The sequence below is a fragment of the Canis lupus genome, chromosome 18, assembly GCF_048164855.1.
Source record: "Canis lupus baileyi chromosome 18, mCanLup2.hap1, whole genome shotgun sequence".
NCBI classification, from domain to species: domain Eukaryota; kingdom Metazoa; phylum Chordata; class Mammalia; order Carnivora; family Canidae; genus Canis; species Canis lupus.
Window position 1 is genome coordinate 4953335 of NC_132855.1, and position 21239 is coordinate 4974573.

General features: G+C 40.5%; 1 protein-coding gene across 18 annotated transcripts in view; it reads right to left on the reverse strand.

Moving 5' to 3' along the window:
• The window catches only part of ST7 (suppression of tumorigenicity 7), a 241685-nt gene that overhangs the window by 58828 nt on the left and 161618 nt on the right, over positions 1-21239 (reverse strand). For all 18 annotated transcript variants that reach the window (XR_012010577.1, XM_072783323.1, XM_072783327.1 and 15 more), the window contains one exon: positions 244-358. Coding sequence is in view for 17 of the 18 variants with exons in the window: in XM_072783323.1 (XP_072639424.1) it covers positions 244-358 (115 nt within the window). In the remaining variant the exon portion in view is untranslated. The remainder of the gene's footprint in view (positions 1-243; positions 359-21239) is intronic.

The window sequence follows — 21239 nt, forward strand, 5'->3', positions numbered from 1 at the left end:
ACTGGGAGGGGGGACAGGAATGTAGTGCAGACCACGGGACACTTCTGGCCCCACTAACCAACCATTAAACTCTCAGATCCTATAAAATGCCATCATAAAACTGTAGGTGAAAATTCTCTAAGTGGATCGTTATCAAAGTCCTGTACTATGTGAAATGATCCTTCCGATCTAATCACACAAAACACAACAAGAAGAGAAAAATACTCTCTAATACTCAAGTAGATAAAGATACCAGGAACTTACCATCATACTTTGCTAAGACTGCCTGAACATCAGCATATGCTTGTAGTTCCAGAAGGGCTTCTAAAAGGTTTTCATGGATGTTGAACATGCTCAGCAAGGGGAACTCCTTCATTAACTAGGAAAGAAGAAATCAAGGATAATTAATATATATTTCTTACTTTCTAAAAGTGTCACAAGTACTAAACTATGATATATTCATATGACAAAAAAAGTATAGTTTTAGAAGGATAGGTGATACTGAATTACAAGCATTCATAACAATTATTATTTTGTGAAGAATTAAATGTTCAAATCTTTTCCTGCTACTTTGGGAAAATGGCAGCTTTGAAGTAGCGAGAACCTAAGATGGAAGAAAACCCCACGGGATCCCTGGGTGGCTCAGCGGTTTAGCGCCTGCCTTTGGCCCAGGGTGTGGTCCTGGAGTCCTGGGATCAAATCCCACATCGGGCTCCCGGTGCATGGAGCCTGCTTCTCCCTCTGTCTATGTCTCTGCCTCTCTCTCTCTGTGTGACTATCATAAATTAAAAAAAAAAAAAAAAAAAAAAGAAAATCCCAAAGAGAGGAGGTTTCATAAAAACCGAACACGATGCTTAGAGTTAGCGCTCAGTAATATTAAAATACGATAGCGGCAAATTAGGTAAAGGTTGAACACTATACCTCATAGGCGTTGACAGTTTAACTTCGTCAAGAGCAGTTTGATGAGAGCCAGGGAACAGAAAGGGAAGCAAGCAGGCACTCTTCTTTTGGAGCAGCCTGGTGACAAAGTTTTGGAGAAAAAGCAGGAAAAGAACTAGAAGGCGATAGAAGGGTTGAGAAAATGTGTAGGCAGCGACAGAGAGTAGCAGAAAGGAGGGACGATCGGGAATTCCTGCTGGTGGCCTCAAAAAGATAGGAGTCAAGATCATTTTCTGAAACAGAGGGAACAGGTGACAGGGAGGAAGTCTAAAGATGGGGGTGGACGTGCAGAGTAGCCATACCGGGAAGAACTGCTTGGGGGCCCATCTAGGATTGCTAAGGCCTCCTTGAGGGCTTAGCCAACTGGGGCCCATGAGTTCACGGAGGCTACAACTGGCATGCTTGTCCAGTTCTAGCTAGCAGGGCTCAGCAGCCCCGGCACAGTCACATGATGACATGAGGAGGTGCACCCGGGCAGGTTGAATCAGATCCCGTAGAAAGTCAAGGAGCAAGGAGAGTTGGCTAGAATGAGGAAAGAATGATTAAAGGAATGGCCTGAAGGTTCTAGACAGGAAGGGGAGCAGGAGGGGTCGCAAAGGGAGTTAGAAGATGTAATATTGAACTTCACTGGGAAGCAAAGGAAGAAGAAAGGACCAAGAATTTCAAAGTAAGCTCCATCCTAGAGAAAGAGAACCGGGTTCCTTACACAGCACAATCCTGCACCTAGATGGTATACATGCCCGTGTCGACGTGCACTGAAGTATTTGTACGTGTGTGTATCCTTTATTTAACTCCTTTTACGTCAATAACCTTAAAGTAATTCTTCTAAGTAAGAGAAATAATACTCAAAAATAGGCTAACTCGGGATGCCTGGGTGACTCAGCGGTTGGGCGTCTGCCTTCGGCCCAGGGTGTGATCCTGGGATCCCAGAATCAAGTCTCGCATCCGGGGCCCTGCATGGAGCCTGCTTCTCCCTCTGCCTGTGTCTCTGCCTCTCTTTCTCTGTGTCTCTCATGAATAAATAAAATCTTTAAAAAAAAAATAGGCTAATTCACCGTTAAGTAGGAAACCAGTGGATATGTTGCCTTGACTGTCCACTTCTTCCTACATTGGAAATATTTGCCATGTTGCCTTGTTTTTTTTAAAGCTAAGAATTCTTTAGCCTATCTCTAAAAATAATTTTCTGCAGCCCCAAACAGCATTGTGTTACCAGCGAAAAACAACTATCAAAATGATTATGTGTTCAATAAGACTGTCTGAGCCCCCTAGAGACCGCCTGCAGTACTTTCATTGCTAGTAAAGGAAGTGAATAAGACTATACACCACGCATTGTTAATGTTCTGTAACCAATAAAAGTATTTCTTGTTCTGGTTCACTTTGATTCTGGTTGACATCACCCTTTGATTTTTCCCCCCTCTCTCTAATTAGAGCTTGTTAGAATTAAAGCTCCCTGTCATTCAGCATTTGGCAACACAATAAAGACATTCTCTAAACTGCAACATTTAAACATTTACCATTTTTGACCAATTCTTCAGGTAAAGGTCAAACTTCAAGGACACACGTCATGTTCTGTAATTTTGAAACTGTAATTCCAAATAGTAGCATGGTGAAGCTTAAAAACTGAGAGGGGAGTCTTACTAAGATCCAATGAGACTCTGTGAGCGAACACAGGAGTCTCGGCCTGTTTCAGCAGAACTTGAAGCAGGATGCTAGCAGTCTGGGCAGCAGTGCGCTCATTGGAAGCTTGGAAAGAGTATACAGCATCCAAAAAAATAATCACCAAAAAAAAAAAAAAAAAGATTTTACACATGGCAAAGAGCAAATGTCAGAGAACTAATCAAAGTCATATGATCTGGAAATCTAGCTTTCCTTGTTTAAATGTAAATAAGGAAAAGCAAACTTGGGGATCCCGGGTGGCTCAGTGGCTTGGCGCCTGCCTTCGGCCCAGGGCGTGATCCTGGAGTCCCGGGATCGAGTCCCGTGTCAGGGTCCCTGCATGGAGCCTGCTTCTCCCTCTGCCTCTCTCTCTCTCTCTCTCTGTGTATCTCATGAATAAATAAATAAAATCTTTAAAAAAAAAAAAAAAGAAAAGAAAAGAAAAGCAAACTTCCACTGCCCCATCTCACTGGAGCTATCACCTTGCCCTCCCCAGCCCTTCACAACAAGCTCTCTTAGAAAAAAAGCCACGCACACTCTGCTCCCTCGGCTCCCTTCTTGTCTCACTGCACAGCTGTACTCGGGCTTCCACCCCACAGCTCCTCGGAACCTGCTCCTCCCACATTTACACGTGACTTAAATTGCTCCTATGGATACCTTCCAGTCCTTTCCTTGCTTGACCTCTGCAACATTTGACAGTTTGATGACTTTTTCCTTGAAATTCTTGTCTCTTTTGGCTTCCTCAACACCATTCTCTTCTGAATTCCTCTATTCTTAGCTCCTCACTCCTTCTCTAGTTTCCCCCTTGTCTCCTACTTAGGAACAAGTAGCCTCCCTGCTCCAGTACTCTTCTCATAAACACCCGGATATCCAGGACTGCTCTTGTGTTCAGGGTCTCGATATTACCACCTTTGTGAAGATGGCTCCCATGTTCTCAACATCGGCTCTGACCTCTCTCCTAAGCTGTTAACTCAATTTGTAAACCGTCTCCCTCACAGTTTTACCTGGTGCATCTAATACTGGTCTCATAAATTTCTCCTCCCCAAGCCAACCCCTCAAACTTGTTCTTTCCTCTTGGTATTTCCTTTCTCAGAGAAGAGAGCCATGAATCTCCACTACTTTCTTTGCCCTACCAACTACAGTCACCCTAAAGGTCCCCAAACCCCTGAACGAATATGTACCAAAGGCTAATAGCTTCCAGCAGGTTCCCAGAGAGCTCTCTCACACGTGTTCAAGCAAACACCTGAAGAATCTGTGTTATTCTGTATGTTGGTAAACTGAACACCAATAAAAAATAAATTTATTATTAAAAAATAAATTAATTAAAAATAAATTCACTTCCAAAATAAAACAACAACAACAACAACAACAACAACAACAAACACCTGAAGAATCTTACCATGTCCTCTTTTCTCTGACCTGCTGCCAATAACTTAGTTCACGCCCTTATATTTGGCCTAAATTGTTCAAACAGCATCTTTTCTCTGCTTGCCTCTGGTCCATGCTTCACACCACTGTTAGACGGCTTTATACACACTTGAGTCCATCACACTCTTGCTTAAGGGGCAACCACTGACATGGCCTCAAGGAAATAGGCAGATGTGAATCCAAATTTACAAACACATTATTTATAATAGTGGAAATATGCAGGGTGCCTGGGTGGCTCAGTGGGTGAAAGCAGCCAACTCTTGACTCAAGTTGTGATCTGGGGGTGGTGGGATCAAACCCGGTTTGGGGCTCCCCCCTAATGCAGGGAGTCTGCTTAAGATTCTCACTCCCTCTCCCTCCGACCCTCCCCCACCATGTACACATGCACACATGTGCTCTCTCTCTCTCTCAAATAAATACATCTTTTAAAAAGATAGTGAAAAATGCAAGAAACTTAAAATTTAACCCATTATAAGGCATTCAACTATAAGGCACAGTCCTCTTTTGGGCTTTTATATGTCAACATTAATAGTTAAATTCTCAAACAATTTTTAATGACACAGCCTAGGAAATGCTGACACACAGCATTATAATAGAAAAGGCAGGATACAAACTCTACTTTGCAATAAGATCATGCTTTTCGTCTGTATCTAGGCATAGAACCACACTTGGTTGGAAAAATGGCAAAATGTTTTAACAGTGGTTATTTATGATTAGTGAGATTAGAGATGATTTCTATTTCTTCATGTTTTCCATATGTTCTAATATCTTTAAGAGGAATGTATATGTACATTCTATAAATTGGAGAGGAAAAACTATTTTTAAAAATATTGGCTACTCTGTAAAAAAGAATGAAATCTTGCTATTTGCAACAACACGGATGGATCTAGAGAGTATAATGCTAAATGAAATAAGTCAGAGAAAGACAAATACCATATGATTTCACTCATATGTAGAATTTAAGAAACAAAACTAATGAACAAAGGAAGAAAAAGACAAACCAAAAATAAACTCTTAAGTATAGAGAACAAATGATGGTTACCAGAGGGGAAGTGGCTAGGGGGATGGGTGAAATAGGTAATGGGGAGTAAGAGTACACTTATCATGATGCAGAGTAATGCACAAAATTGTTGAATCACTAAATTATACACCTGAAACAAATGTAAAATTGTATATTAACTATACTGAAACTAAAATTTTAAAAAGAATAAAATGGATAAAGAAGTGAAAAAAAGAGAATACTGACTTTTAATATAAAAAAACAAGTAACTCACTTTAAAAATAAACAGGGAATGTGAATAGAAATTTTCCAAAGAAGATAATACAGATGGCTAACAGGCACATGAAAAGATGCTCAACATCATTAATCACCAGAGAAATGTAAATCAAAACCACCATGAGATATCATTTCGTACCTGTCAGATATTATCAAAAATACATAAAACAACATGTTTTTGGTGAAAATGTGGAGAAAAGGGTGCCCTGGTGTACTGCTGGAGGAAATGTAAATTGGTATAGCCACTATGGAAAACAGTATGGAAAAAAATTTTAAATAAAATTACCATATGATCCAGCAATTCTACTTCTAGGTATTTAACTGAAGATGATGAAAATACCCACCGAAAGAGATGCAAACCCTTAGGTTTGCAGCATTGTTTACCATAGCAAAGATATGGAAGCAATTCAGTGTCCATTGACAGATGAATGGATAAAGGAGGTATTACTCAGCTATAAAAAGAATGAAACCTCACCATTTGCAATCACGTGGATGGATTCACTTAGAAGATTATGCTAAGTGAAATAAGTCAACAAAAGACAAATACCCTATGATCTCATTTATATGTGGAATCTAAAAAACAACACAAGTGAATAAACAAAATAAAACAGAAACAGACTCATAGATATAAGAAACACATTGTTGGTTACTAGAGTGGGGAAGGGCTGGGGGTGGGAGAAAAAAGGAGAAGGGGATTAAGGGGTACAAACTTCCAGTTATAAAAGAAGTCAGTCAAGGGGATGTAATGTACAGTATAGGTAGTAAAGTCAATAATATTGTAATAGCTTTGTACGATGACAGAGGGTAGCAAGTTATCTTGGGGATCATTTCATTCAGTATAAAAATATTGAATCACTATAATATACACCTGAAACTAATAAGATATTATATGTCATTTATACTTCAATTAAAAAATATATTGGTGGGGTGCCAAGGTGGCTCAGTTGGTTAAGCGTCCAACTCTTGATTTTGCTGAGGTCATGATCTCAGGATTGTGCAACTGGGCTCCACGCTGGGCTCCTTGCTGGGTGTGGAGTCTGCTTAAGACTCTCTCTCTCTCTCTCTGCTCCTTCCCCTACTTGTGCTCATTCACCCTTTCTCTCTCTCTTTCTCAAAAAAAAAAAAAATATATATATATACATGTATTTTCATATATATATTTCAAATACATATATACACACATGTATATGTATATATATGTACACACATATATACATATGCATATGAAAAAATATTGGCTTCTCATCAAATTCAGAATATAAAATCCTTATCATAGCAACACAGCCCCTCACAACCGGTCTCCGTCTACTAGGCCAGCCTCATTCCCAGCTACTTCCCTACACAGACACATGGTCCCACCACAGAACAGTTTTTAGTTCCTTAAATAGGATACATTCATTCACATTTCTATCTCCATGCTCCCCATCCCTGGAGTGCTTGCCCTTCCACCTCCTTGATCAATCTAGACAGCTCCTTAACTTCCAGGAACCCTTACCTACCCTTTGACTCTTCGCCTCTTATCTGCCAGGTCAAGTGCTCCTGCCCCAAATCCCAGAGGCCTTGTCACAATGGTCTACTGGTCCATCTTCCCCATGAGTCTGGGAAGAGTGTGAGAATAGGAATCCTGGCTTATCACCAGATTCTTGGTCACTGACTGATCCAACATAAGTGCATACACATTTCATGAATGGAATGCTTTCTAAATAAAGGCTTTTAAAAGTTATCTCTACCTCTGGGGTACATATTATATGTGTGCTGCAACAGGCCTACTTCAGGCCCTTGGGTTACATATCCCTGAACATGTTCCTCCACCATTTAAAATGTTCCAATGCCTTTATCTACACCTTGGAAAAGATATCATTAGAACTCATAAACTATGACTCAATGTAATGAAAAACTGTCTTAACTCTTAAAGCTGTCTGAAAATGGAACAGATGATCTAAAGAAGTCTTCATCACTGGAACTGGTCACACAGAGACTAGTCAATGGGCAGAGATGCTTAAGAAAAGACCCAAGACCTTTCAAATCCTATAAATTCCAAGACAAAGTCCCCAGATCCTAAGCATAATTTTAGACCCTCCCCCAGCTCAGTGCCAGATGCATCCTGCGTCTCCTGTCTTCTATAGGATCAAACCCCAGCCTTGTCAGATCAGACTATTGCTATTGTACACCATTCCCAGAACTCTTCCTATAGTGTTCCTAACTACACAGTTACTATCCACTGTGTTTTTGCTCAAATTGTTCTCACCACCTGGAATACCTTTTCCTGTCATTTATAAGGCAGGCTGTCAAAATCACCCCACCCTCCAAAGCCCAGATCAAATGCCACCTCCTAAAGTCACAGCATCAGAGGAAGTGAGAGCCAGAAGAGCCCGTGGAGATCATCCAAACACCCTCCTCAGTTTACAGATGAGCTCCCTTCCACCCCCGCCCCACTAAAAAAAAAAAAGAAGAAGAAGGCTGCAAATTTAAGTGATTCAGCCAAAGTTAGTGCTGGGACTATGATTCAAACCCAGTCATCAGTACCGATTCCAAATTTCAACACATCTGCACCCCAGTCTCTGCCCTGCCAAGTCCAGGAGAACTAAACCATTTTGCTTATGCTTCTCTGCTATACTTACCTACCTGCTTTGTTCTGCATTTATAAGATTAGAAGACAACTGTATTATAGAGGAAAGAGCCCCATAGGTGGGGTTATCCTGAGCTTAAAATTCACTCCTACCACTTACTCCCCATGTGACATCACAAACCACTTAACCTCTCTGAGCCATGGATGCCTCATGTCCTGGGTCTCAGCTCATATGGCACGCTCTCAGCCTTCTCTAATGTCGTCATCCCATTCACATGCCTATTTCCCATGGTTTCTGTCACCCTCTAAATTCCTCTTATTTATCAGTTCATGTGGCTGAATATTAGATCACTGAGTCAATGTCTTGGGCTTTGTGAGCCATACGGTCTCTCTTGCAACTGCTCAACTCTGACGTGGTAGGACAAAAGCGGCAGTAAGCAGTTACTTACCAAAACAGGCAGGAGGCCAGATCTGGCCTTTAGGCGCTAGTTTGTGAACTCCTGGTTAACGGGAATAAATTTTAAAAAATAAAAGTTCTTCATAAGAAAAGTTTCATAGTGATAGTACATTTGGAAAACATAACATCTCTTACACACACCTGATTTGGCAGACTGTAATAAAAATAAGAAATGAGAAAGGCCAACTCTACAACCCAATACTTCTGCGTCCAGCTCTGTTCCCTAAAAACCATCCACAGAAGTTTCTGAGCAGTGCCTTCTGTGATATCCACGCAGAATGGGGAGCACCATTATGACCTGTAGAACGGACTGATCGAGTAGGGTATATGCACATGATGAAATGCTGTTCAGCACGCAAAAGGAATGGACTAAGCCTAATATATCTCAACGCAGAAAAATACTAAGTGATGTTAAGAAATACTCTATAGAATATAGCATATATTTAAACGCATACAATCCTACATGTCATTTATGGGAATACATTATGGAAATATATGGAGAGCAAATGGAAATAACAAAGTTGCTGGTGCTTCAAAGGAGGCCACCTGCGGGTAGTGATCACTTGGGGGCTACAGCTTTATGTTTTATTATAATGTTTCATTTCTTTTCAGAAAAGATGAACAAAGATGACAGAATTTTTAATTAATTTATTACTATTTATTATTAGTTACACAATTCTGGGCAGTGATGCTATTTTTATTATTCTCTGTATTTATGTGTGTGTGTATTTTATTTTTTTTTTATTTATTTTGTGTGTGTGTGTGTGTGTGTGTGTATTTTAAAGTTGCTTCCTGAAACTAGAAGTTCATTAGCCATCCTTTTCACTTGTAATCCTTCAAGTCGAGAACAGTTCAATTTTCATCAGTTACACTTTGTTTTCTATGTTCTAACTGCCTTTTGAAGCACAATCACTTCCCCTTAGGGGTGGACTCTGCAGTTCCTTAAAGTATTGATAGCATCTAAGAAAAAGTCAATATCTGGCTAAACAACATTTAGAGAATTTCCTCAAAAAATTTCCTCCAAAAAAAAATAATAATGATCTAATAGATTTTAATACACTGCACTTGAATCCTATGAAAGCAGGATAATTATCCAATCTCAGATGAAGCACAGTGTCAAGTCCCACTTCTTAATTCTCCTCCACCTGAATTCCAAAGTAGGGCCACTGACAGATGTGGTATGAAGAGTGTCATTTCACCTTGAGGGATGCTTCAGAGTGAAGCCTACTGTAAGGTAAGTTACCCCCCCCTCTCTAACCCTTAGCATTGGGGGTGGAGGTTGGGGTAGAGCACCTTGAGAGAAAACTCTTTCCTCATAAAATTTCCCCTTGCTTCTTCACCAGAACTACAAAGGTTCCCATGGTACATTGTTTTCAAAATAAAAAAGAAGGCATTGGACATAGCAGTGGGGTTGCTGGAAAGGCTTCATCGTGGGAGAGGTGGTGGCACATTATAGAAGCCAAGAGCACCGCCGCCGCCTTCGTAATCGGATGGGGTGGGGTTCCCATTCAGGGACAGTAGTTTCTTAGCACCACTGGAGCCGATCTGTCTCATCTGCAAGACTGGGGTAACACCTAGCTCACAGCACACTCAGACACACATGGGAGCTTGACAAATGGGAGCCGTCAGCCTTACACAATGTGTACCCAGGTACACTGCATTTCCCAAGTGCTATTTGCTTGTTTTGCTGTGACTAGTTTTGTTTGTGGTTTTAGTTGTGCAATATAGCATATCCCCAATTATTTCTTTATTTTAAGCATACTGAACAAAAAAGAAATGGCTTCGGTGGTGTAATTAGCCTTTCTATTAAGAAACTTGAATGAAGGCATATGATAAATATAAAGGCCTGTTTCCTATAAACTAAGTCATTCTAAATAAATCTTTAAACTCACTCACTATCTAGCATAGTTCTGTTTATTTATTGCCAGCTATCTTCTCTATGCTGGTAATTGCTTTCTCCTGGCAGTCAGTAATTTATATGCCCTGCTTTGCCCAAATATTACAGTTCACGTACAATGAAAACACTAACTCTCCTACGATTCTTCTAATACCTATGGGGAAGAACATGGGATGGGCCAAGGATAGAATTTCAGTTTCAATTTTACATCATCTGGCTATTGTCAGTTCAAGTTTATTTCAATGGAAGAATCTGAGGCACTTCTGAGGTTAACATTTACGAGCTCAAATAGAAAAAAAAAAGGAGAGTTAATTCACTGGATTTGAAATACTCTATGGACATAATTTAGAACTGCAGTCTGTATGCTTTTTCTCAGCTGACTTACAGGATGAAAACAACAGTTTAAACCTTTCAAGTTTGATTTGTATCTATTAGTTTAGCTATCCGTGTATTGTTCTATGAGTGAGAAAAGCAATGTGAAAATTCTTACATATTTTAAGGCAGAGGTAATTAAAAGAGATCCTCAACCAGATTCCTTCTGAGGTCAATGCAAGCTTGACTTAATTAAAGTTTATAGAATTTGGCCTGTATTATATTCAAACAGCAGATACTATTTTGTTATGTTTGCAAGTTTGACATTATTTAATTACAGCTTCAAAAAAAAAAAAGGCATAAACAGAAAATAGAAAAGACACTTTGTATCGCATGGCTATTATTTCATCAGTGATTTTTACTGACACTAAGGGCCGTGAAAGGAAAGAACGAATTGTTTACCAGAGTCCTGAGAGACTCGGAGAGTTCCATTTGCACAGATCACTATCAAATGCAGACGTGAGAGGCTTGGATAGATATTAATAAGAAAATGTCATTTTCAGAGCTGATCTAAAGGAAAATATTAAGCTGCATCTATTGAAAAGTGATATGATCAATACATGATCTGTGTGGACAATTACATCACCAGTTAGCTAGTTCTTCATGAAACTGAGCCCACAATGTAAATAAACGCATCACCAATAACTGAACTGAGGACAGAAACAGTTGTAGGCACGATGCAAATCATCTGATAGTTCTGTAGTGACTCAGAGGGTTGGAAGGTTACCTAAATACTTATCTACTTTTCTCATCAAAAGTACACTCCATTCATTCCTGAAAGAGAAATCTTCCTTAGATTTGCTAGTGAACAAGACAAGTTTTGCATTTATGCAGATCCTAACAAAAATATTTCCAATATAAAATGCTCTCGTGCATTTAATCCTCAATCAGATAAGGATAAAAGCATAACCCTGGTCAGAATTTAGGAATCTGGGACCCTGGGTGGCTCAGTGGTTGAGCATCTGCCTTTGGCTCAGGTCGTGATCCCGGGGTCTAGGGATCGAGTCCCGCATCGGGCTCCCCGTGGTGAGTCTGCTTCTCCCTCTGCCTGTGTCTCTGCCTCTCTCTCTCTCTGTGTCTCTCGTGAATAAATAAATAAAATCTTAAAAATGAAAGAATTTAGGAATCTTTTTCAAGATGATTCTCTCCTTTAACTTCTACCCTCCTCACTGGCAATTCTTTACTGCCCTTGAAGAAGTCTAAGAACTTTCCTTTCCAAAAGCAAGGTTCTGATAGCACCATTGTATTATCCACCTTATCATGTGAATGTAAAATTTCTGCAAGGGTGAAGTTGGAGACAAGGGCAGGAAGAAGTTTCCTGTTTGGAGGAAGAGAATGATTTGTACCCTCCTTAAAACTGACAGGTAACAGTTTGAGTAAAACATTTATCATCTTAAACAGATTCAATAGGGCTGTACCCTGGCCTTGAGATCATGAACAAATCTGAACGACTTAATGCATATTTCAAATGGCTTGGAAGCAGGCCCAGTAACGGAAAACAGGACGATAAGCATCCTTCCCTCTGTGATGACATGGCATTGCTCTCCTGTTCCAGGAGTGGCCTCAACGAGCAACTGAACACACCAGCCAACAATCACTGTCAGAGAGGACTTTTTTATGCCAAAACCACAATAACTGTGTTTGGCACACACCCTTCCACATTCACATGGGTAATGGTAAATAACCCTAGTCAGGAGATTAACTCATTTGGTTATCCGGGGCACAGTTAACAAATACTCGCCCTGGCAGAGATCTCACAACGGGGTCATGCTGAAAGTCAAGTATTATGAAAGATTCTTTTATAGCAACGGGCAGAAGGTCAATACCTCAACCTTTGACATTAATCCCCACACTGCTCTGTCATCACTCTGCCTTCTGGTGTTCCCTTTCCTCCCCAAGTCTTTCCACTCTATTGCTGGAACCTGAGCTCACGATATACAAATTCCCCCCACTCTTCCATGAAACATTTATGCAACACAAACCTAAGTTCACTGCTTTTCTTGCAGCTAATTCCCCATTCCTCCCGCCCCCCAAAAAAACCTTGTGTCTACCACAAAGAATGTCAGGCTGGCTTCTTCTAGTTCCCCAAAGCACACCCAGGCCATTACTGCTCAGCCCTGCCCTTGGGTGACAGTTCCTCCTCTTCTGAAACTCATGCCATAATGCTCCAGCACTTGCCACCATCATTCAATCATGTTTTCTATCAGGTAACAAGTCCTCATACACTGAGGATTTGGTCACCTGGCTGCATACTTTTTTTTTTTTTCAAAAATTTATTTTTATTTGAAAGAGAGAGACAGCATGTGGGTGGGGAGGAGCAGAGGGAAACAGAGAATCTCATGCAGACTGCCTATGAGAAGGGAGCCAACTTGGGGCTCGATCTCATGACCCTGAGATCATGACCTGAGCTGAAATCAAGAGTCAGGTGCTTAATCCAGTGAGCCACCCAGGCATCCCTGCATATTCTTACTTTTAACCTCAGGCCCTACTAAGGGGATGGCTGTGGACACAGTAAGAAGTGGTAGGAATCTATATTTTGAAAGTAGAGCCAATAAAATTTGCCTTAGTAAAATCCTATGGATTCTATGTCCAAATATATCTCAAAATCATCCACTTCTCCATGACCACCCCCAATTCTAAACCCTCATCAGGTTTGCCTAGACTGCTATTCTAACTGCTTACCTGGATTCCCGTTCTCATCCTCGCCCTCCATTCTCAACAATGGAGCTAAAAAACATCAGTGAGGTTATACCCGCCCTGCATTACATATGTTAACCAGTTTCCCCTATACTTAACAATGAATCGAAACCCTTATTTCCTGCAAAGCCCTAAGTGACAAAGCTCCTGCCTGCCTTTTCAAGTTCATCTCATTCCGTCCTTCCCCTTACTCACCTCAGACTCTTTTTCATTCTTGTCCAATTCTTTCCAGGGTCTCTGAATGAGCTTTCTCTGTAACAAGTTGTTCTGTAGCCCCTCCTGGTTACCCTCTGTCACAGCAGCCTTTTTATTTTTTTCATAGTGCTCACCACAGTCTGTGATTGTCTTTATCACCCACGTCCCCTCTTCAGTAATAATTGTTTCAAGGCATCTGTAATTGCTGGCTGTCTTGTTCTCCGTGACGTACTGGGTGCCTAGAAGTGGGACCACCACCTTGCAGGCCCTCAACAGACGCCTGTTTTTTTTTTTTTTTTTTAATTTTTATTTATTTATGATAGTCACAGAGAGACAGAGAGAGAGAGGCAGAGACATAGGCAGAGGGAGAAGCAGGCTCCATGCACCGGGAGCCTGATGTGGGATTCGATCCCGGGTCTCCAGGATCGCGCCCTGGGCCAAAGGCAGGCGCCAAACCGCTGCGCCACCCAGGGATCCCCAACAGACGCCTGTTTTTGGAAACAATGAATCCATCGTCCCTTCTTACCTTCCTTGCCTCCCTTCCCCCTCTCCCACCTAGAGCCCATGGCTCATCATCTTACCACAAGCACCTGACATCCTTACCTGTCCATTTCACTCACCCAGTAACACCTGACCTTGGGTCAAACCAGATGTCTATCACTTCTGCCCCAACATCCAGGCTGAAGAACACAACTGTAAGGTTTGAAAGAACTAAAATACAATGATCTCCAACTTCTGCGGGGCTGAGACTGCCTAGCACACCTCTAGTAAATGTCTCTGGTGACTTCTCTCCCACATTCCATAACTCCCTCCACAGTCCTCCCAATTAACTCTCAGCAGAACATCTTGTCGTCTAATTGAATCAAGAAAACCAGTCAACAGGAAGGGCCCCCCTCCATTCTTTAGCCCTATCTCTCTATTACAATCCCCACCTGCATCCAGACCTGTGTATCCCTGCCGGCCATGCATGGAACCCCTCCTTTAGACTCTTCCTTCCCTCCTGTGCTCTGGAATTCAACACTGTACACTCCTCAGGACTTCACTCTATCAACGATGCCCCTCTATTGTGTATATATGTTCAACTTCTCCCTTTCTTCTCGGTGTTTTTCCATCAACATCTCAACGTGCTCAGGTTCATGTTCCCTTCTAGTTATGATCACCTCTTTCTTCTCCTTTTATATTTAAAGCCTATTGCAAGAGTCATCTCCAATAGACGTTTACCTCACAGTTGACGATACAATGCCATCTATTTTCAGCCTTTACATCTCACTGATCTTGCTTTAGCCAAATTACCAACCACTTCTTTGGAGTAAGATGTAATAAATATTTTCTCCGTGATAAATATTCACTGAATATGTTATTTATGACAAGTATGATGATAAGAATTGTTCTGAACTCATATTCATTTTCCTTTCTTTATGGTTTTCATAATAGAATATTCTCCTAGATTTTCTATCTACTTCACTAGTCACTTCTTTTCAAGTCTCCTTTCATCAACCTATTCTGCACTCCTCTCCAGTCTTTTTTTTTTCCTTTAAACTTTATTCACTCTTCCCTAGATGACCTCATCCTCATTTATGGTTTTAATCACCTTCCATGCTGATGATCATTCCCAGAACTTCTTCCAGCCCAGGTCTCCTCTGCTCAAGGTCTATATATCCCACCACCTACTAGATATTTCCATTGCAATGACCTGCTACTGCAAAAGTAGCATTATCTAAATTCCTCCTGTCCTCCCACCTCCCCCAAACCAGGTACTTATACTACAATCTCAATCCTCATGATGGTACCATTGCCTCTCCAGTTTTCCAAGCTAGAAATTCAAGTCATCCACGAGTTTTCTTGCATGCTCTCTCACACTACAACCAATGCCCTGAACGTAAAAACAAAAACAGAAGAAATTTTACAATGGATTTCCAATTTCTTTCAACTCTACCTCTTAAATCTCTCAAACTGGACTTACAATCCACTGAGATTGTTCCACCAAGACCCATTAAGTTAAACCCAGAGCATTTGGATGTGAGTGTTTCTATTACTGAAGAATAGAAGGCAAGATCGAAAAACGAAATTACAGCAGACAAGAGTAACATTTCTATGTTTGTGAAAGGGACATACTGTCAGATGCAGCAGCATAAAATGAACTCTTACTCTTTAGAGAAAAGTCTAAATAAATTTCCCTTTTTGAAATCAGGGGTGTAAGAGAACAGCAAACAGAGTTATTTATTGACACATTGACTCCAAGTCTACACAAGAAGCTGTTACGAGAGCAGCCCGGGTGGCTCAGCAGTTTAGTGCCGCCTTCGGCCCAGGATGTGGTCCTGGAGACCCGGGATCAAGTCCCACATCGGGCTCCCCGCATGGAGCCTGCTTCTCCCTCTGCCTGTGTCTCTGCCTCTCTCTCTCTCTCTCATGAATAAATAACTAAAATCTTAAAAAAAAAGAAGCTGGTATACATCCTACATCACTGTAGTAAAAGAACTCAGGAAAAGTTCAAATTGAGATGAAAACTTACAAATTGAGATGAAAAACTAAACAAATATGTCTACCTCCTCTCCCTCCCACAAACCTATGAAAATGATAGGGAAGTGTTACAAAAGAAGAAAAATCTGTATTTGTGATGAAAACAACAGGGATAGGAGGAGTGGCTGGCAGAGCCACTGAATGAGAGATTTTAACAAATTTCCCTAAGACTACTACTTCCCTAAGACAAATTTCCCTAAAGTACAAATGAGACTTGATTAAACCATAGCAGAGAAAGCTGAGGAAGCTGCAGCTCTTCTCCAGAGAGACTCCACACTGGGAGTGGCAGAGACAGAGAGCAAGAGTGGGTTTTCGGACAGTAACCATACATAACTGAACACCTGGCCATATAACAGTTGGGCTGAGCAGCCTTCTCATACCTACCCAAGAGAGCAACAGAAATGAAATCTTGCCTAATCTATAATCAGACAAGCATTTGCTAAAGAAACTTAATAAACTTCCATTTGTTCAGGACAGAAAAGAGCTCTTAAGGTGGGGGGGTTGTGATTCTCAGTCAGGTCTTCACTTTTGCATTTGGTGGGACGTAGGTGGGAAGTACTCCTGTCTATTCCCCACCCAGGCAACTATACATCCATCCATTCGTTCAACAAAATTAAATGAGAAGCTGTCATGTACCAGGGAACAAAATAAAGTTCCTGTCCTTGTGGCGTTTACTTTCTGGTGGAGGTAGGCAATGTAGACAATAAGTAGGTGAACAAATAAATAAGATTTCAAAAATGGAAGGGCAATAAAAAAAAAAAAAAAGACAGTTGGGACACCTGGGTGGCTCAGCGATTGAGCATCCGCCTTTGGCTCAGGGCATAATTCCAGGGTCCAGAGTTGAGTCCTGCATCAGGCTTGCTGCATGGAGCCTGCTTCTCCTTCTACTTGTGTCTCTGCCTCTTTGTGTGTGTCTCTCATGAATAGATAAAAATAAAATCTTAAAAAAAAAAACAACAGTAATATGATTGAGAATGATAGTGTGAGTATCTATGAGTGTGTGTGCGTGGGGCGGGTGTGGGCCCAATATGCACCGTGCTCCTACACCTGGGTATCAGGGAAAGCTCTTCTAAGGTGATATTCTAGGTTAGCTTAAATGACAAGTTGGACCCAGCCCAGTGAGGATCTGGAGCAGAGTACTCCAGGCAAAGACAAGTGTCTGCACAAAGTGCCTAAGGAAGGAACAAGTAAACTAGGAATACTCAAAAAGAACCTAATGTAGCTATAGCCTAGTGAATGAGGGAAAACAAAAGCATAAACTGAATTCGGAAGAGTAAGCAGGGAGTAGATTATATAGGGCCTTATAGGCCTTATAAAGAGTCTGCATTTCATTCTAAATGTAAGAGTAAATCACTAAAGGCTTTTAGGTAGGAACATGACTAGTTCTGATCTGAGTTTTAAAACACATCTCACTACTTCCTGAGAAAGGACTCTACAAGGGCAGGAGCAGAATCCTGGAAACCAACCGCATAGTTCAGATGAAAGATGACAGTGACCTGAATGAGGATCACAGCAGCACAGTTGTACAACTGTGTACACATTTTGGCAGAGAAGCCTACAAGACCTGTACACGTTAACTGAATGTGAAAAGTGAAGCAAAGAGAGGAGTCTAGAGTATTTGAGAACTTTTTTGACTCTACTTAAGCAATAAAAATGTTACTAGTGGGAGAGTATTAGGAGGGTGCCCTACTAGAGACTAAGCTTATATTTAAAGGGCTCCATGAGACTCAGGTCTCAGAAAGTACCGTTGTGCACCCATGGGCTCTTGAATCACAAAAACAGTGTTCCCTGGCCCAGGGAAAGGGAGAAAGCTGTCAGAGTATATGCTCTTCATAAGTAGGACAGACAACTGTCCAGGAAGGAGATATATGTAATACTTTTGCTTCGATTATTAAAAAGGGAAACCCGAGAGACCGAGTTCATTGGCCTCTCTGGTCATCACATGCATCGCTGGCTTTACTGTCTCTATGGTTTCTGTTCCTGCTAGGCCAGGTCAGCCAGTATGTCTGTTTCCAATAGTTGTCTCTCTGTCCATCCTAGAAGTCAACAGCTTCACTGGCTTCTGGTCAGAGGCAGCTCTGCCAAACCAACAGTCAGTCAGATATTGGTCCTTCCTGTACATCTCACAGATACTGCCCTTCCTGTAGATACTCACACACACTATCATTCTCAATTATATTACTGTCTTATTTTTTTAAGATTTTATTTTTATTTATTCAAGAGAGACACAGGTCCTTCCTGTACATCTTCACAGAGGAAAGAGCTGGATAAAGTTTTCCTGGTTGCTATATGAGTCTAGAGAGGGGACAATTATAGGCTAAGTTAAGTGTATCATTAGGGAGAAGATAATATATATTGGTAAGCTTAATAATTGATCAAGAAACATAAATATAAGTATAGATTTTAGTAAGTAGGGACCACAAAAAGAATGAAACAAAAATTTTAAATGTTTAACCAGCAGATCCATTCAGTGGAAGAGAAGAAAGGAAGACAGAAAGTATGACAGATACAAAACATGAAAAACAGCAAAAATGACTAAACGAAATAATAATGACAATAAACACAAATGGGAAAAACATATCAACCAAAGGTACAAAAGTCTACAATTAGTAAAGACAGTATTTGGCAAAAATTTCACAGATCCAAATGGTCCATCAAAAAGTCACAGAAAATTTGATTATAAAATTTGGAACTGGAGTGGCTCAGTCAGTTAAGCATCCAACCATGATTTTTGGCTCAGGTCATGATCTTAGGGTCCTGAGATTGAGCCTTATGTTGGGCTCTACACTGGGCATGGAGCCTGCTTAAGATTCTCTCTTGCCCTCTCCCTCTGCCCTCCCACCCTTAATATCCATGCACTCTTAAAAAAAAATGGGGGGGTGCCTGGGTGGCTCAGTTGGTTAAGCATCTGACTCTTAGTTTCAGCTCAGGTCATGATCTCAGGGTCCTGGGATTGAGCCTCACATCAGGCTCTGTGCTCTGCATGGAGTCTGCTTGAGATTCTGTCTCTCCCTTGGCCCCTCCCCCTGCTCACGCTCTCTATCTTTCTCCAAAATAAATAAATAAAACCTTAAAAAAAATTGGAACTAAATATAAATCCACATAAGCTAGAACATTCACTTTTAGTACAAGTTAAAAAGAAAATCAAGGCAGGAAAAAAGTAAGAGACAAAAAGAGGGGCATTATATACTCTTAATGCTATGTCAGTAAGACAGAATAATCAACATGAACGCATCTAACAATGCAGCATCAAAATATATAAAGCAACAATTAACTAAGCAATGTAGGAAAAGCAAAGAAAAAATGGTGAATATTCTATCTCTGAATCTTATCTATCTATGAATTCTATCTCTCTGAAACTTATAGAGCAAGCAGACAAAATAAGTTAACATACAGAAGATTCAAATAACATGAATAATAAGTTCAAACTAGTAAATACATACCGACTTTTAAATAGATATAACATTTATAAAAAGTGGCCATATACTAGGCCTCAAAGGAAAGCATCCATAAATTCCCTCCAAATCAGTACTGTATGATCTATGTTCTCTAAGCATAACATTAAAAAAAAATCACAAATCAATGGCAAGGAACTAAACACATACTATATGGGATAAGATGAAATTGAAAGGGAATACAATTTCAATCAAATTCAATGGTGCTAAGTGTTCAACCTAAAAATTGGTAAAAAAAAAAAAAAAAAAAAAACAAGGCAATAAACACAGGATGAAGGAGGGAAGAGAAAGAACAAAATAGTACAAATATGTGTAGAAAAAAACTGGAATAAAGACAAAAATGTCTTTTTCTGACAAGGCCAATGGCTGAGAAAATAAATAAAACCCAATCCTAGTTCTTTGAAAAGATTAATAAAATAGAAACACCCCTAACAAGGGAAAATAAAAGTAAAAAGCAGCAAAGAAACAGAATACAAACTAAAAAGAGAGGAAAAAAATACATGGTATTTTTTTTTTAAGATTTTATTTATTTATTCGTAGAGACAGAGAGAGAGAGAGGCAGAGACACAGGCAGAGGGAGAAGCAGGCTCCATGCAGAGCCCAATGTGGGACTCGATCCTGGGCCTCCAGGATCACACCCTGGGCCTGTGCAGGCGGCGCTAAACCGCTGCGCCACAGGGGGTGCCCTACATGATATTTTTAAATGATGAAATAATTATGCATAGTTATATGCAATAAATTTGAAATATATATAACATATATAGTGCTTAAAACAGCCTCGTATTGAGATATAAGGGCACAGTCATGTATCACTGATGAGAATTTAAACAGTCATAGACACAGCCATTCTGGAACGTGCACTGACAGGGCATAATGAAATGAAATCCCATACGCATATGCCGTCATATCCGGCAATCCCACTACAAACTATATACTAGAGGTCCCTAGAGCAAAAATGGACGGACCTGAAAAACAGTATTAAGTGAAAATGGTAAGAAACAGAAATCTACACACATGCAAACTAAACATACACATGCCACTGTATTATATATTTTACAAGATTGTTATGGTTATGGTTTCTCTGCAACCACTTCAGGTGTATCTTGCTGGCATTTTGAAATGGAGTGGTACTTGTGATGAGAGTTCCTCACCAACTGTATTATAGAAGAGAGTCCATCAAACCCAGACGTTCTATTACTCTTTGTCTTTTTAATGGTTTCCTCATCTCAATCAAGCAAAAATTTGCTATGGTCCACAGAAAGATCAAGAAGCAATTATTTAAGATAAAAATGAATATATGTTCTCTCGAATTAACATATTCAAAACTAACCTTCTTAACCTTCCTCCCCTTCACCCCTGCCCCAAAACTGTTCTATCTGCAGGCTTCCACGTCTAACTGATAAAAACTCTTCTCTTTCCAAGACAAAATCCTTAGGACTATCCTTGACTTTTTCTCACAGGGCATATTAATCAATTAGCGAATACTGTTGGCCCTGCATTCAAAACATATCTAGAATCTGACCACTTCTTGCCACCTCCTCTGCTACTGCTCTGGCCCGAGTAGCCATTGTCTCTAACCAAGATTAATATAAGAACCTTCTGATTATCTCCCTGCTTCTCCCTTGCACATAGCATCCTGTAAAAATTAAAAATGGCCTTGTCATTCTTCTGATCAAAACCTTGCAAAGTTCCCCATTTCAGCCAGAGAAAAAGCTGAAATCCTTACTACAGACCACAAACCCTATCCCATTACAGTCCACAAATCCTATCCTGTCCCTCCATCCACCCAGGACTCTTTT